General features: G+C 57.3%; 1 protein-coding gene across 2 annotated transcripts; it reads right to left on the minus strand.

Annotated features, from left to right (window-relative positions):
• Nucleotides 1-8,801, minus strand: AK1 (adenylate kinase 1). Of its 2 annotated transcripts, XM_065879046.1 has the most exons (7): nucleotides 8,715-8,801; nucleotides 5,724-5,762; nucleotides 4,149-4,184; nucleotides 3,831-3,994; nucleotides 2,937-3,053; nucleotides 487-678; nucleotides 1-241 (listed from the first exon to the last, which is right to left on the minus strand). In XM_065879046.1, exons 2-7 carry the CDS (start codon nucleotides 5,728-5,730, stop codon nucleotides 173-175), a joined length of 585 nt encoding a protein of 194 aa, XP_065735118.1. In that variant the 5' UTR covers nucleotides 5,731-5,762; nucleotides 8,715-8,801; the 3' UTR covers nucleotides 1-172. The 2 variants fall into 2 exon arrangements, with proteins under 2 accessions (XP_065735118.1, XP_065735117.1); XM_065879045.1 differs by lacking the exons at nucleotides 5,724-5,762; nucleotides 8,715-8,801 and adding an exon at nucleotides 4,489-4,546 and having other exon boundaries at nucleotides 173-241.
• Nucleotides 8,802-12,106: the final 3,305 nt, after the last annotated feature.

Genomic DNA, 12,106 nt, shown 5'->3' on the forward strand with positions numbered 1-12,106 from the left:
TGTCCTTGGAAATTCCTTTAGTGCTCGGCTGTCCATGAAAACAGGATAAAGTGGCTTCCTCTGCCTGTGCTCCAGCCGGGCAGGGTGGAAGCGCTGAGCTCAGGCTGGGAAGGCCTTGAGTCAGGACGAGGGTGGGGCCGGGCTCTGAGCTGGAGAAGGGGCTCCAGCTTTGCTACTTGAGGGCGTCCAGGTGGGTGCAGACCTGGGAGAAGACACTGTCCACGGAGCCTTCGGCATTGACCTGTGGGGAGATGGGCCATGAGGGCAGGATGCCGGGGAAGGCTGGGTGGGCCCCACCGAGGCAGGGGGCTGACCTCTCCCGGAAGCCAGGCCAGGCTCCCCGAGCCCAGCCACAGTGGGCAGCAGCCCCTCATCCAACCAGTGGGGAAACCAAGGCCCAGACAGGAGGGCTGGCCCAAGGTCACAGCAATTTGAGGCCAAGCCAGGCAAAGACCCAGGTTGCCTAGGGCCCCCTCGGGCCCGCACCTTGCGGATGATGCCACGTTTCTCGTAGAAGGCGATCACGGGCTCTGTGGCCTTGTAGTAGGTCTCCAGGCGCTTCTTGATGGTCTCTTCATTGTCGTCCACACGTCCGCTGGTCTCTCCACGCTTCAGGAGCCGCTTGGTCATGGTCTCAGGGCCTGCGTCCACATACAGCAGCAGCGTGGGATGTCCGATCTGCAGGCGGGGCACTATTTACAGGGGCCTCATTCCTGCCCCCTGGGGCCATCTCCTCCCCATCTTCCCACTTCTGAGGCCCCACTGAGACCCACTCAGACCTTCAAGCCCTTCCCGCAAGGCAGCCTGAGGGACCTTCCTAAAACCAATCTGCCCTGCCCCTCCCCTGCTCAAACCTCTTCCATGGCTCCCCAGTGCCCTCAGGAGAAAGTCCTAACTCCTTACCTGAACTACCCTTCCTCCCACCTCCTCATCTCGTGCTTCTCAGTCCTTTGCTCTCCTGGCTTCAGCCACACTGACTGTCTGTGGTCTGGGCTCTCATCCACCTCCTCCCTTGCCAGGCCTTTGCTCATGCCGGGAACCTTGGCCAGGAACCCTTTCCCTCAATACCAAGTGCTCGCCTTCGGATTTGAGCTAAAATCTCATTCCTCTAGGACAGTCTTTGCAGATGCCCACCCCACCCCCCCCACCATCCCAGCTCTCTGCGACACGCGCTTCCAGTCCCCCTTTACTTCTGCCTCGAGCTTGTCTCAGGAGGGCCTCTGGTTATTTACTTAAGGTCCCTCTCCCAGCCAGGCCTGGAGCCCCCGAGGGCAGGTAGGTGCGTCTTATACCTGCAAGGCTGGATATGAACTTGACAAAGGAATAAGGAGGGCTGAGTGAAGGGGCGAGGGCCTGCTGAGCTCTGGGGGCTCTGAACAATGTCCCTGTCATTGCAATAAGCATTTCATCCGTGGGGAAGATTTGGAAGGGCCAGGAGGCCGACCGGTCCTCCTTCGGTGAGGCCCAGGCGCCCCCTGCTGTCCAGAGCCGAGAAGACCAGGTGCGCAGCCCTGTAGCCCAGTAGCACCCACAACGGCCCCAGGAGGGATGGGTTAGCTTTCATTAACCACATTTTCTAGATGTGACCCTGAGGGCCTGAGGCGACATCATGCATCTGGTACATCAGGACATGCCTCAGGGCTGCCTGGCATCTGACCTCAGGGTCCATGGCCTCCTAGTCTGAAGGAAACCCAGCCAATCCCCACTGCATAGATAGGGAAACTGAGGCCCAGACCAGGACAGACACTTTCTTGAGGTCTTGCAGCCATTTTGATGTCAAGGAATATAATATCTTCCCTCTGGATGAGGCTTAAAGCTATGGAAGCCCAAAGATGGCCCAGACTCACAGAGACAGGAAATGGGGATGGAGGTCTGTCCTGCCCCAGCCCCCTAAGATGCCCGGCCCTCCCGGCAGCCATTCCCGCTGCCGAGAGAAGCCCTCCCTGAGCCCGCACCCACCCTTAGAGGTCAGCAGACCTCTCCCTCCTCCTGGGCACTTGCGGTTTCATCTGTTTCCCCCATATGGCCTGTGACATCAGAGGTATTGGTGTATGTGTGTGCGTCTGTGTGTGCACATATGTGTGCATCTCCGTGCGTCCCTGTATCTGGATGCACTGCATCCGTGCGCACACGCTGCATGAGTGTGCGTGTGTGTACATTAGATGCTTGTGTACATGTGCCTCTGGCCTTGTGCATGTGTGTCTATACCTGTGTGCACATGTACGTGTGCTTGTATGCCTGTGGGCACATATGCCTGCACATGTGTGTGTTTGAGTGAGGTGCTCCCCCACTGTGGAAAGTCTTCCTGGGGGACACCCGTGCCAGGCAGCCCAGAGCCCTCATCCTCAAGGCTCACTCTTTCCAGCCAGACTCCCCATGGCACCTGGAAGAAGACTAGACGCCCCTCTGTGGCATTCGAGGCCTCAGCCCGGCCTGATCGTCCCCACCCACATCACTGCCGGTTGCCCTGCCCCACAGATTCTGTTCTCCCCACACTAGCGTGACCCTTCCAGCCCTATCCATGCTGTTCCCTGCCCCTCTGATCGTGTGTTTATGGGGTGCCAAGCCCCATTTTTGAAGGATGCATTCTCTCTAATCCCCACGCTGCCCCTCAAGGCAGCTGCGAACTGTCTGTCCCCATTTTGCAGTTGGGGACACCGAGGTTCAGAGAGGTAGCCTGACTGGCCCAAGGCCTCAAGCAGCTGAGCTGGAACCTGCAGCCACGTTTGTGAATTCCCCAGCCTGGTGCCTTCTCTCCTTCCATTCATTTTCTTCTAGACTTCTAGAAAGACTTCCAGAAAGTCTCCCTGGTCTCCCTCCTTGCCCACCCTCCCACCCGCCCACAATCAGTCTCTCTCTCCCTCTGCTCAGAACTGCCCATCACAGCAGCCTTTGCTGGCTCATCCCATGTCACAGCTCCAAGAGGTTGCACTTACCCTCCGCTCAAACTCTTCCCCCTGCTTCACCTCCCGGGGGTAGCCGTCGATCAGGAAGCCTTTGGAAGTATCTACCTTGGCCAGCATGGCATCTCGGAGCATGTCCAACACTGTGTCCTGGAGGCGTGGCAAAAGAAGATGGGGTCATGACCCCCTATTCTCCACCCCCTCCTCGGGCCTCTGCACGCGTTGCCCCACAGCCAGAAATGCCCTCTGCCCTAACACAGATTTCCCAAACAAGCCTCCCTCTCCAGGAAGCCTTCTGTGAACTGTGACGACTTGATTGATTGATTGAATCATTCATTCATTCGTTCATTCATTTCTTCATTCACTCAATAATATGACTGAGCCCCTCCTCCCAGCCTCCTGTCTGGGCCCTGAGGACACAGCTGTGAACAAAGCAGACCTTCCCTGCCCTCCGCAAACTCACAGTCTGCTGAGGGGACAGACTATTACACCGTTGATTTATAGTTTCCAAGCATGACATGGGTTATATGGACAAAGAAGGGAGGCTACTGGAGTATAAAGTTGGCGGGAGGCGGGGTCTTAGCCTGTCTGAGGAGTCAGCAAGGTATGAAAGATGAGGAGGAAAGAACATTCCAGGCAGGAAAGAGTGTGATCAGTGTGAGGGGACAGAAAGGCCAGGGTGGTGGGAATCCAGAGGGGTTGGTGGTGGGAGGGGTTGGTGGTGGGAGGGGTTGGCAGGGCAGGTCCTGGAGGCTCCCGGGAGCTTCGGGAAGGAACTTTCTGCCAAGGGCAGTGGGGACCCTCAGGAGCGTTCAGAAACAGGGAAGGTCATGGTCTGCCTTGCTAGTGTGTCATGGGCTTTGCTGGCTGGTGTCCACTCAGGGCCACCATCACCCCCCAACCCTCACCCTGCCGGGGCCCACTCACCAGTGGCACCAGCTGCCCCTTCTCCATGATTTCCGACAGCATCTTTCCCCTGGCTGAGCCTGAGCTGACCTCAGCCCGCAGGAGGTCCCCGGTGGAGAGGTGGGTGTAGCCGTACTTCTGGACAATCTTCTCACACTGGGTGCCCTTCCCCGAACCAGGCCCGCCTGCAAGCGCCCGCCCATTCAGAAGCCCCGAGAAATGGGACAGGGTCTGCCCGGGTCACCCAGTGAAGCGGGGGCAGAGCCCAGGGTGCAGCCCCAGGCCCAGGCTCCCACCAGGGCCTGCAAAGCCCCTCCCTGCCTGCTGCCTCGGACTCACCCACCACAAAGATGATCCTGGTTTTCTTCAGTTTCTCTGTGGGAGAGAAAAGGGAAGCAGAGCTCAGTGAGTCACTGGACAGAGAACCAGAGGCACCTCTGGGATCCCAGGCCTGTGCTGGGCCCCAGGCAGCTACACACACACAGCTCATGGTCCCGTCAGAGAGGCAGTGAGTCAGCCCAGAGTGAGGGATAATGGGGCGAGGAAAACTCAGAGACTGGGACAGGTCAGGGAGAAGAGGGTGTTCCAGGCCTGAAGGCTACGGGCTCAGCACACGCTGTGACGGTGACCCTCAGAGGCTCGGACGCCAACCCTCGCGTTGGCCGAGACACCTGGTCACCTCGGGCGTTAGCGTCTTCCACGCTGCAGGCGTCTGGTGCCGAGCAGCAGGCCCGCATGGTCCTGCTCTGCTGTGTCCCCTGCCCTTCCCCTCCCGGGCCCTGGGCCAGCCTGCCGCCTGCCTTCCCTGGGCGGTACCAGTGTGGAGTTGGCAACCACAACACACGTTGCCCTGGAGACGGTTGCCCGAGGGTGGGGGGGGGGGAGGGGGCTCTGGTGGGCACGTGGAACCCTTGCCCGGAGAGGGAGGGAGCTTACGTTTCAACCTCTATCTCAGAACTCAGCAAGACCGTAGCCCCACCAGAGAGGGGGGAACCTAGGCCTAGAGGCAGGGGCCTGCTCCAGGGATGCCAGAGCTAGGGCTGCGGCCGGGGCCTCTTCCCAGGCTGCCAGGCCTTCCCCGCTTCTCAGGGAAGTAGGAGCTCGCTGTGTGCACTTAGGAAAGAAGTCCCTGCCCCAGTGGGGAGGTGAGCTCGGCAGTTCCCGGGGGTCCTCCCAGCCACGGGGCTGGAGGTCTAGAGGAGCTGCCGAAGAACGACTTCTGTGGGTTCCCATCGCCTGCTGCCATGTGATGGGCTCAAGCCTGGGCGTGGGGGAAGGCCACAGCCCAGTGGCAGCGGACGTTCAGAGGCCCAGGGGTGGAAGGATGACCGCCGGCCTCAGGCCGCAGCAGCAGCCAGGACAGCTGGGTTCCTTTAAGAGCCGCCCAGGCCGAGGTCCAGCGCCAGGGAGGGACGGGTGGTGCTGCCAGGAGGCGGGCCAGCCGGGCTCTTGGCCCACGTCTCCCTCCAGGTCCTAGCCTATAGGAGCCAGGAGGGCCCAAGACATCCTCAAGACCCACCCCTGCTGGTCCGGGAGAGGGGCAGGAATGTGTCATTTTTTGCCTTGGCATTTGCACTCTTGGGGCCTCTCCACAGGGCAGGCTTTCCCTCACCAGTGCCGCTCCGCTCTCCAGAAAGAGCCAGAGATTGAGCTCTATAAATACCAGTGTAGGAGGTGAGCTGTGGGGCCCTTAGGAGCCTCAAGGAGGCCTCTTCCCTTCTAAAAGTAATCCTGGAGCTGGTATATCCTGTGAGAGGCCTGAGGAAGATGCTGGAGGCCCCCAGATAGGCCCCTTCTAGCAACCCCAGAGCCACATCCAAACCCTCCCCAAATGTCTCCTGAAAGCACACCCCCTAAACAAATGGGCACACTGAAGCCCAGGCTGTGAGCAGGAAAAGAGGGGAGCTTCCGTACCTTCCATCCTGCCGAGGTCTGGGGAGCCGAGTCAGCACTCTGCAAGACAAGGGCACAGGTGGGGAGGGTGAGGGGGATTCTCCTGCCTCTGCTCCCGCCCAGCCACATGGTGTGCTAGGCCCTGACGTCCTCTGAGGGTGGAGGGGCTGGTGGGGGCAGGGAAGGCCCAGGAGGCTGGGAGGACTTCACAAAGTCCCCTTTCCTCTGGATGCCTCCACTGTCCTGTCCCTGCCTCCTCCCTCTGGGGCCAGACAGCAGGGGCAGCACCGAGGGGCATAAACAGCCACACCAACAACTGCTGAGCTGCTCCCCTTGCGATTCCCGGAAAACAGGCCCTGGGTCCTGCATCTGCCCGACAACTTGACGACGCTCCCCAGGGCCGGGAGGAAGGCCCGGAGGCAGGCAGGTGGGAGGGGGGCTGCACGTGTCCTCATCTGGGATGAGGTTTGGACTAGGATGCTCAAAGGACACAGAGGCCCAGGGTGGGAGAGAAATTTGCGGGGCTGCTCACGTGACCACAGCCTGTACGGTCCTCAGCTGAGGGGGTCCCCAGGCTCTCACCCTTGCACAGGCCCAACTTCCACCCTTGATATGGCCCCTGCCCACACCTTCCCTCAGTGTGTAAATCAAGCCCAATGCCTCCTGGGACACCCCCCCACACACACTCTGCATCCACAGCCCCAGGGGTCTCCCTCCACCTTCCCTTCCCATCGGTGCCTTCAGAGTTACTGCAACACATCTTTGGCCCCCACTTCTTTACTCCCCACCCACCAGCCCTCCCCAAGGCCGCCAGCAAACATCAGAGACACTCTTGCCTTGGCCTTTGACCCTCAACCCTTGGCCAGCATTCCTCCTGCCCCCCACCCGGGGCCCCTACTCCACCCTCTCACTTTTGGCGTCAGGTTCCCAGGACCCCCATCCCTGCTCAGCCAGCCCAGGCCTCCTCTCCCAGCCCCAAACATCTACAGCCCCTGGACAGGCCCAGAGACCCCGCAGACCCCGAGCCTCTAAACAGTCCCTCCCATGTCCCCAGCATTGCACCCTATCACCCAGCCAGAGGCTGCAGTCAGAGCAGACGCCCTTCTCCCCACTCACATCCACCCCACACACACGAGCCCCAGCCCTCCCCTCCTGAACGTCCCTCCAGTCCGTGTCCTCACCGCCATTGCCGTGTTCCAAGCAGGGGCCCTGGCCACTGCCCCAGCCTCCCGTGGGCCTCCTTACCTCCGTGCCCCACCAGGCAAACTGCAGGGTTTTCTCTGACAAGCATCAAACCACGTCTTTACCTGCTTAAAAACCCTTCCATGTATGGCCCCCTCAGTCCCCAAAATAAACCCTAACGTAGCTGACCGCCCCAGCGAGCTGGCCCCCAGCACTTCTGCAGCCCTATCAGCCACTGCTTGAACTGCTCCGGGCTCCCTCACCCAGCACGACCGCGTCCCACTCCAGGGCCGGCTAATGTTGCACCCAACACCTGGATGCCCTTCCCCAAGGTGCTACTGTTTAGGACTCAGTTCAGGTGTCACCTCCTTCGGGAAGCCTTCCTGGACTCTGCTCTCCACTCCCACACTGGCAGGTGACCGTCGCCCAGCATCACACACACCACACCGTACTGGGCCTCTCTGTTGTGTACTGCAGGCCTGTGTCCACCACACTGGGCCTGGTCCCGGCTGAGCATAGCCCCGGGAGCCTCACTCCATCCTCACAGTCACCTTGGGAGGGAAGGAGAGACTTGCTCCAGGGCCTGGCTGGGGTCACACTTGAGGCTACGGTTTCTGCTGCCCCGGGCCTGGCACCCACTAGGTCCTTCAGCAGCTTTGCGGACCGTCGCGCTGCTCATGGGCTACGAGTTATAACCTCTCTCCTGCTAAGTGTGCTTAAGGAAGAGAAACAGCTGGCAGCGCCCCTCTGCAGCTGGTGGGGGAGGGAGAGGCCCCCAGGCCAGGGACAGCCTGCCACGAAGACACCCTGAGGGCTGTTCCTGACCCCACCCTGCCCTGCCCCCTCCCGGTAACCTAAGCCCCTCTGTCCTGCTGGCACCTGCCACTTCTTGGTCCAAAATAACTTGGTTGCGAGGAGTCCTCACAGAAGCCAGGGGTCCAGGGCAGAGTTCGGTTACGGGCTCCGCACCCAGGCCTTATAAGGTCCCCAAATCAGGGCCACGGCAACTCCTAATATGACTGGGTGGTCTGCTGAGGGGCCTGGGGAGCTGAGGCCCGATGGGACAGCGACTTCATCTCAATCACAAGGCAAGGCCAGGTCAAGACCCAGGTCTCCCAGCTTCTGACCAAGGGCAGCATTTCCAGTGGTTGGCAACTGGCTAGGGTTCAAATCCCAGCTCTATCACTCAGCTGTGTGACCTTGGGCAGCTGCTGTACCCTCTCTGGGCTTGCACCCCCAGGCCCAGTCCTGCTGCTGCTGGAGAGTCCTAGGTAGGTAACTGAGCAGCACGCAGGAAAGGCTCCATGGGCTGTCCCAGGGCTCCCACAGGGCCCCTGCTTTTCAGGAGGTGGGGGCAGGGGGCCAAACATCCAGGGGGCTTCCCGTCCCCCCAGCACTCAAAATGACATGACAGGAAAGCTCCTCCCATCACCTAGGCTGCCCCTGCCCAGGTGCTCGGGGCAGGCAGTCCAGCCACAGCTCCCCCTCCCCAGTCCCCAGGTGGGACGTGCCAAGGGCAGGGACCTGGAGCCCCAAGAGTGCCGGCAGGACAAAGGGGTGACTGTCGCGGAGGCTGGGAGGGAGAGCAACACACACACACACACACACACACACACACACATCCACAATGGCACACACAGTGTGGCACTAATACCCAGAGCAGAGCCTGGGGAACACAGGCAAGCAGATGCATACAGATCGCAACCATGGATACAAACACACAGCCACACAAACCCCGAGGATACCCTGACACACACAAATACGCACCCCCCACTCCCCGCAGGGGCACCCCCCACACGTGCACAGGCACACACACGGGCACACACTGACCTGAGGGAGGGGTGCGGGTGGGCACCGGGGACAGTGTGTGCCCTGCCCGTCCTCGCCGGCCGCCCGCCCGCAAAGGCGACTATTTATAAGGCTGTCAGCAGCGCACGGCATGCCGGGAGCCAGCGCTCCTTGATGGCAGGGAGGGAGGGACAGAGGGAGGGAGAGCGGACCGGGAAGGGAGCGGGCACTGGACCAGAGCGGAGCCCTGATGGGAAGCCAGGCCGGTGCCCTCGCCGTGCACCTGCGGGTGGCTGTGCCTGCACACGCGTAGGGTACTTTACAGCCTCCCCAGGGTTTTTCATTCCTTCGTCACCCACACTGTGCCCGCATCACTCCAGGGGGACGGGACCAGGCTTCCTGTATGACAGCTGGGGAAACATGCCCAGAGAGGAGAGGCTCTTTGCACAAAATCCCACAGCAAATTGGTGGCAGAGAGAGGCCAGGACCAGGGATGGAGGGCACCGAGGCATGGATTCTGGGGGCTTTGCTGGCGGACAAAGTCCCCCAGCCCCTCCTCGGATCCTGCCCAGAGGCCCCTGGGCCAAGACCCACCTGGAACTCCTTCTCTGTTGGAAGGGACCCAAAAGCTCCTCTGGGACTGTAACTTCCTGGGACTCCAAAGACCACCCACATACCCATCTCCGAGGCGGTGGCCGTGTAGATTATAAAAAAAAAACCCAGCCCTGCTCCCATGCAGCTGCCAGGCAGCTCCCAGTGAGGCTGTGTGAGGATGTGGGTCATTCAGAATGCTGAGGGCACCCAGCTGGGGGACTGGCAATCCTGATAAAAAAGAACAGCTCCCATTAATGAGACTCAGTGGGCACCAGGTGCCGGGCAGAGCACTGGACTCAGACCATGTCTGTCAATCCTTAAACACAGAGAAGGAAAGTGAGGGTCACAGTTGTAAAAGAACTTGCCTGGGGTTCCCAGGTAGAGAGTGATGTATTTACCCAGCATTTTGCATAAGACTGGGACACAGCAATAGGTGCCCAATGATGTAGCAGAACAGAGATGAGAGCCTAGGACCATGCATCTTCAGAACTCAGGCACTTGACCACTAGACCACATCACGACCTTGAAGGCAGCAGCCCCAGATGGAGTGGGTTGAATTTGGAATTTGTCTTGCAGGCACAAAAGAGCCATGGAAGGTGTTTAAGCAAGAGGATGAGACTATCAGAAGGGTGAGACCACCTTAGATGGGTGGTTTCTTAGCAACAACAGCAACCTGGACTCCAGGAGGCCTGGGCCTGATCCCAGCACGGCCACCTGTGACGTCAGACAAGGTTCTTATTCGTTGGGATTTTAGTTTCGCCATTTGTGGGAGGGATGAGTAGTGGTTCAGAGAGTCTGCCTTAGAAATTGTTTGAAAGGCCCTCTCGAAAGCTGTAGGTGGTTGTGTGAACTGGCAAATTGATGATGGGGAAAGCAAATTGATGATGTCAATCAAACTTTCAAATGTGTCTTTCTATTCTTAGGAATCCCACAAGTGGGTGCAAAACGTGTACAGGATGTTCTCTAGTGCCAGTGGAGACTGACTGATGGGAGGGACAGTGGCATAGACAGTCAGGCTGGGGAGATGGCAACTGCCCTAGAGTCAGCTGGAGAAAGGAAGCTGGAGGTCTGTGTAGCTGGTGGGGCAAGAGAAAGAGGCAAAAGATCTTATCCCACCTTCATGAAAACAATTCTAAACGTGCGGATGTGTATGTGCGCATGTGTGTAAAATCTATCCCTAAATTTTTTTTTTTTTTTTTTTTTTTTTTTTTTTTGCATTTTAACATCTCTGAAATCAGGCTTCCCTGGTGGTGCAGTGGTTAAGAATCCACCTGCCAATGCAGGGGACAGGGGTTCGAGCCCTGATCTGGGAAGATCCCACATGCCGCAGAGCAACTAAGCCCATGGCCACAACTACTGAGCCCGTGCTCCACAACAAGAGAAGCCACGACAATGAGAAGCCCGTGCACCACGATGAAGACCCAACACGGCCAAAAATAAAAACAAACAAATAAATAAATTTATAAAACAAAACAAAAATCTCTGAAATCGTTTTGTCTTAAAATCAAATCAACGGTATCTTAAAGTTGATGAACTAGAGCAGAACTGAGAGAGCAGCTGTGTGCACAGGATCGCCTGGGTGGGGGTAGGACTTTCCCTTCTTACTTAAAGGCTTCTCCATGCTTTTTTTTTTTTTTTTTAAATACAACAAGCATCTATAGATGTACCTTGAGGATATGATGCTAAGGGAAATGAGCCAGTCACAAAAAGACAAATATTGTATGATTCTACTTATACAAAGTATCTAAAGCAGTCAAATTCATAGAAACAAAGTAGAATGATAGTTATCACATGCTGAGGGGAAAGGGAGAATTTCAGAGAGGCAAGATGAAAAATTTCTGGGGGTCTGTTTCACAACAGTGTAGAAAAACTTAATACTACTAAACTGTACACTTAAAAATGGGTAAGTGGTAAATCTTATGTGCTTTTTTTCCACAATAAAAAAAAACCTTAAAAATCTTACAAACTGAACAAAATATATTTTAAGTACCTGTTTTAATTATTTCATTTGCGCATGATCTATGGATTTTCCACCAAGGCTGGGATATTAAAGTTTCAGGATTTTTTTTTCCCGGCTACAATCTTAAGAAAGAAAAAAAGGGAGAGGGGAAGGGAGGGAGGGAGGAAGGAAGGAGAGAAGTAGGGAAGGAGAAAAGCAAGGAAGGGAGAGAGGGAAAGAAAAAAAAGTACACGGAAGAAAAATCTGGAAGATTGAACCCTAAACTGTCAACAGGGAATAGGACTGGGTGATACCCTCATTTTCCATCTTACAGTGTTTGTATAGTTCAAGTTATTTTAAAATATAAAAAAATACCTAAAACATAACCATACAAAATGAAACTAAGTCTTAAAAAACATTTTAAAATATTCTAGCTAAGAAAGAATTCCAATGAGCCAGCATCAGGGGATATATCTTGGGCGGCCACTCTCTGAAGTACACAGCTGGATCCATGTGTCCAGCACATGGGGCTCAGGTGTGGGGTTGCCCTGGGCGAGCCTGGCTGGACCGCAGAGCATCCGCAGGAAACAGCTGGAGTGGCTGCTCCGGGCAGCACATGTGGGGTTTGCAGCTGGTGGGAGATGCCCCCTCGCCCAAGGAGGAGTGGGGGGTAGGGGCCTCACAGGGGTAACTGGGTAAAAGAGTTCACGGGAGGGCCCTGAACCCCAAACTAGGAGGTGGATTTGGTCCTGACCACAGTGGGAAGCCAGTGAAGTTTTCAGAGCAAAGCTGGCCGTGATGAGGTGTCTTCAGGAAGTTAACTTTGGCCATGAGTGGAGCGGTCTCGGCTGGATCCCATCTGAGGCAGTGAGAGCATGTGGGGTTGAGGACCAGACCCTGG

This window comes from Phocoena phocoena, chromosome 6 (genome assembly GCF_963924675.1).
Source record: "Phocoena phocoena chromosome 6, mPhoPho1.1, whole genome shotgun sequence".
NCBI classification, from domain to species: domain Eukaryota; kingdom Metazoa; phylum Chordata; class Mammalia; order Artiodactyla; family Phocoenidae; genus Phocoena; species Phocoena phocoena.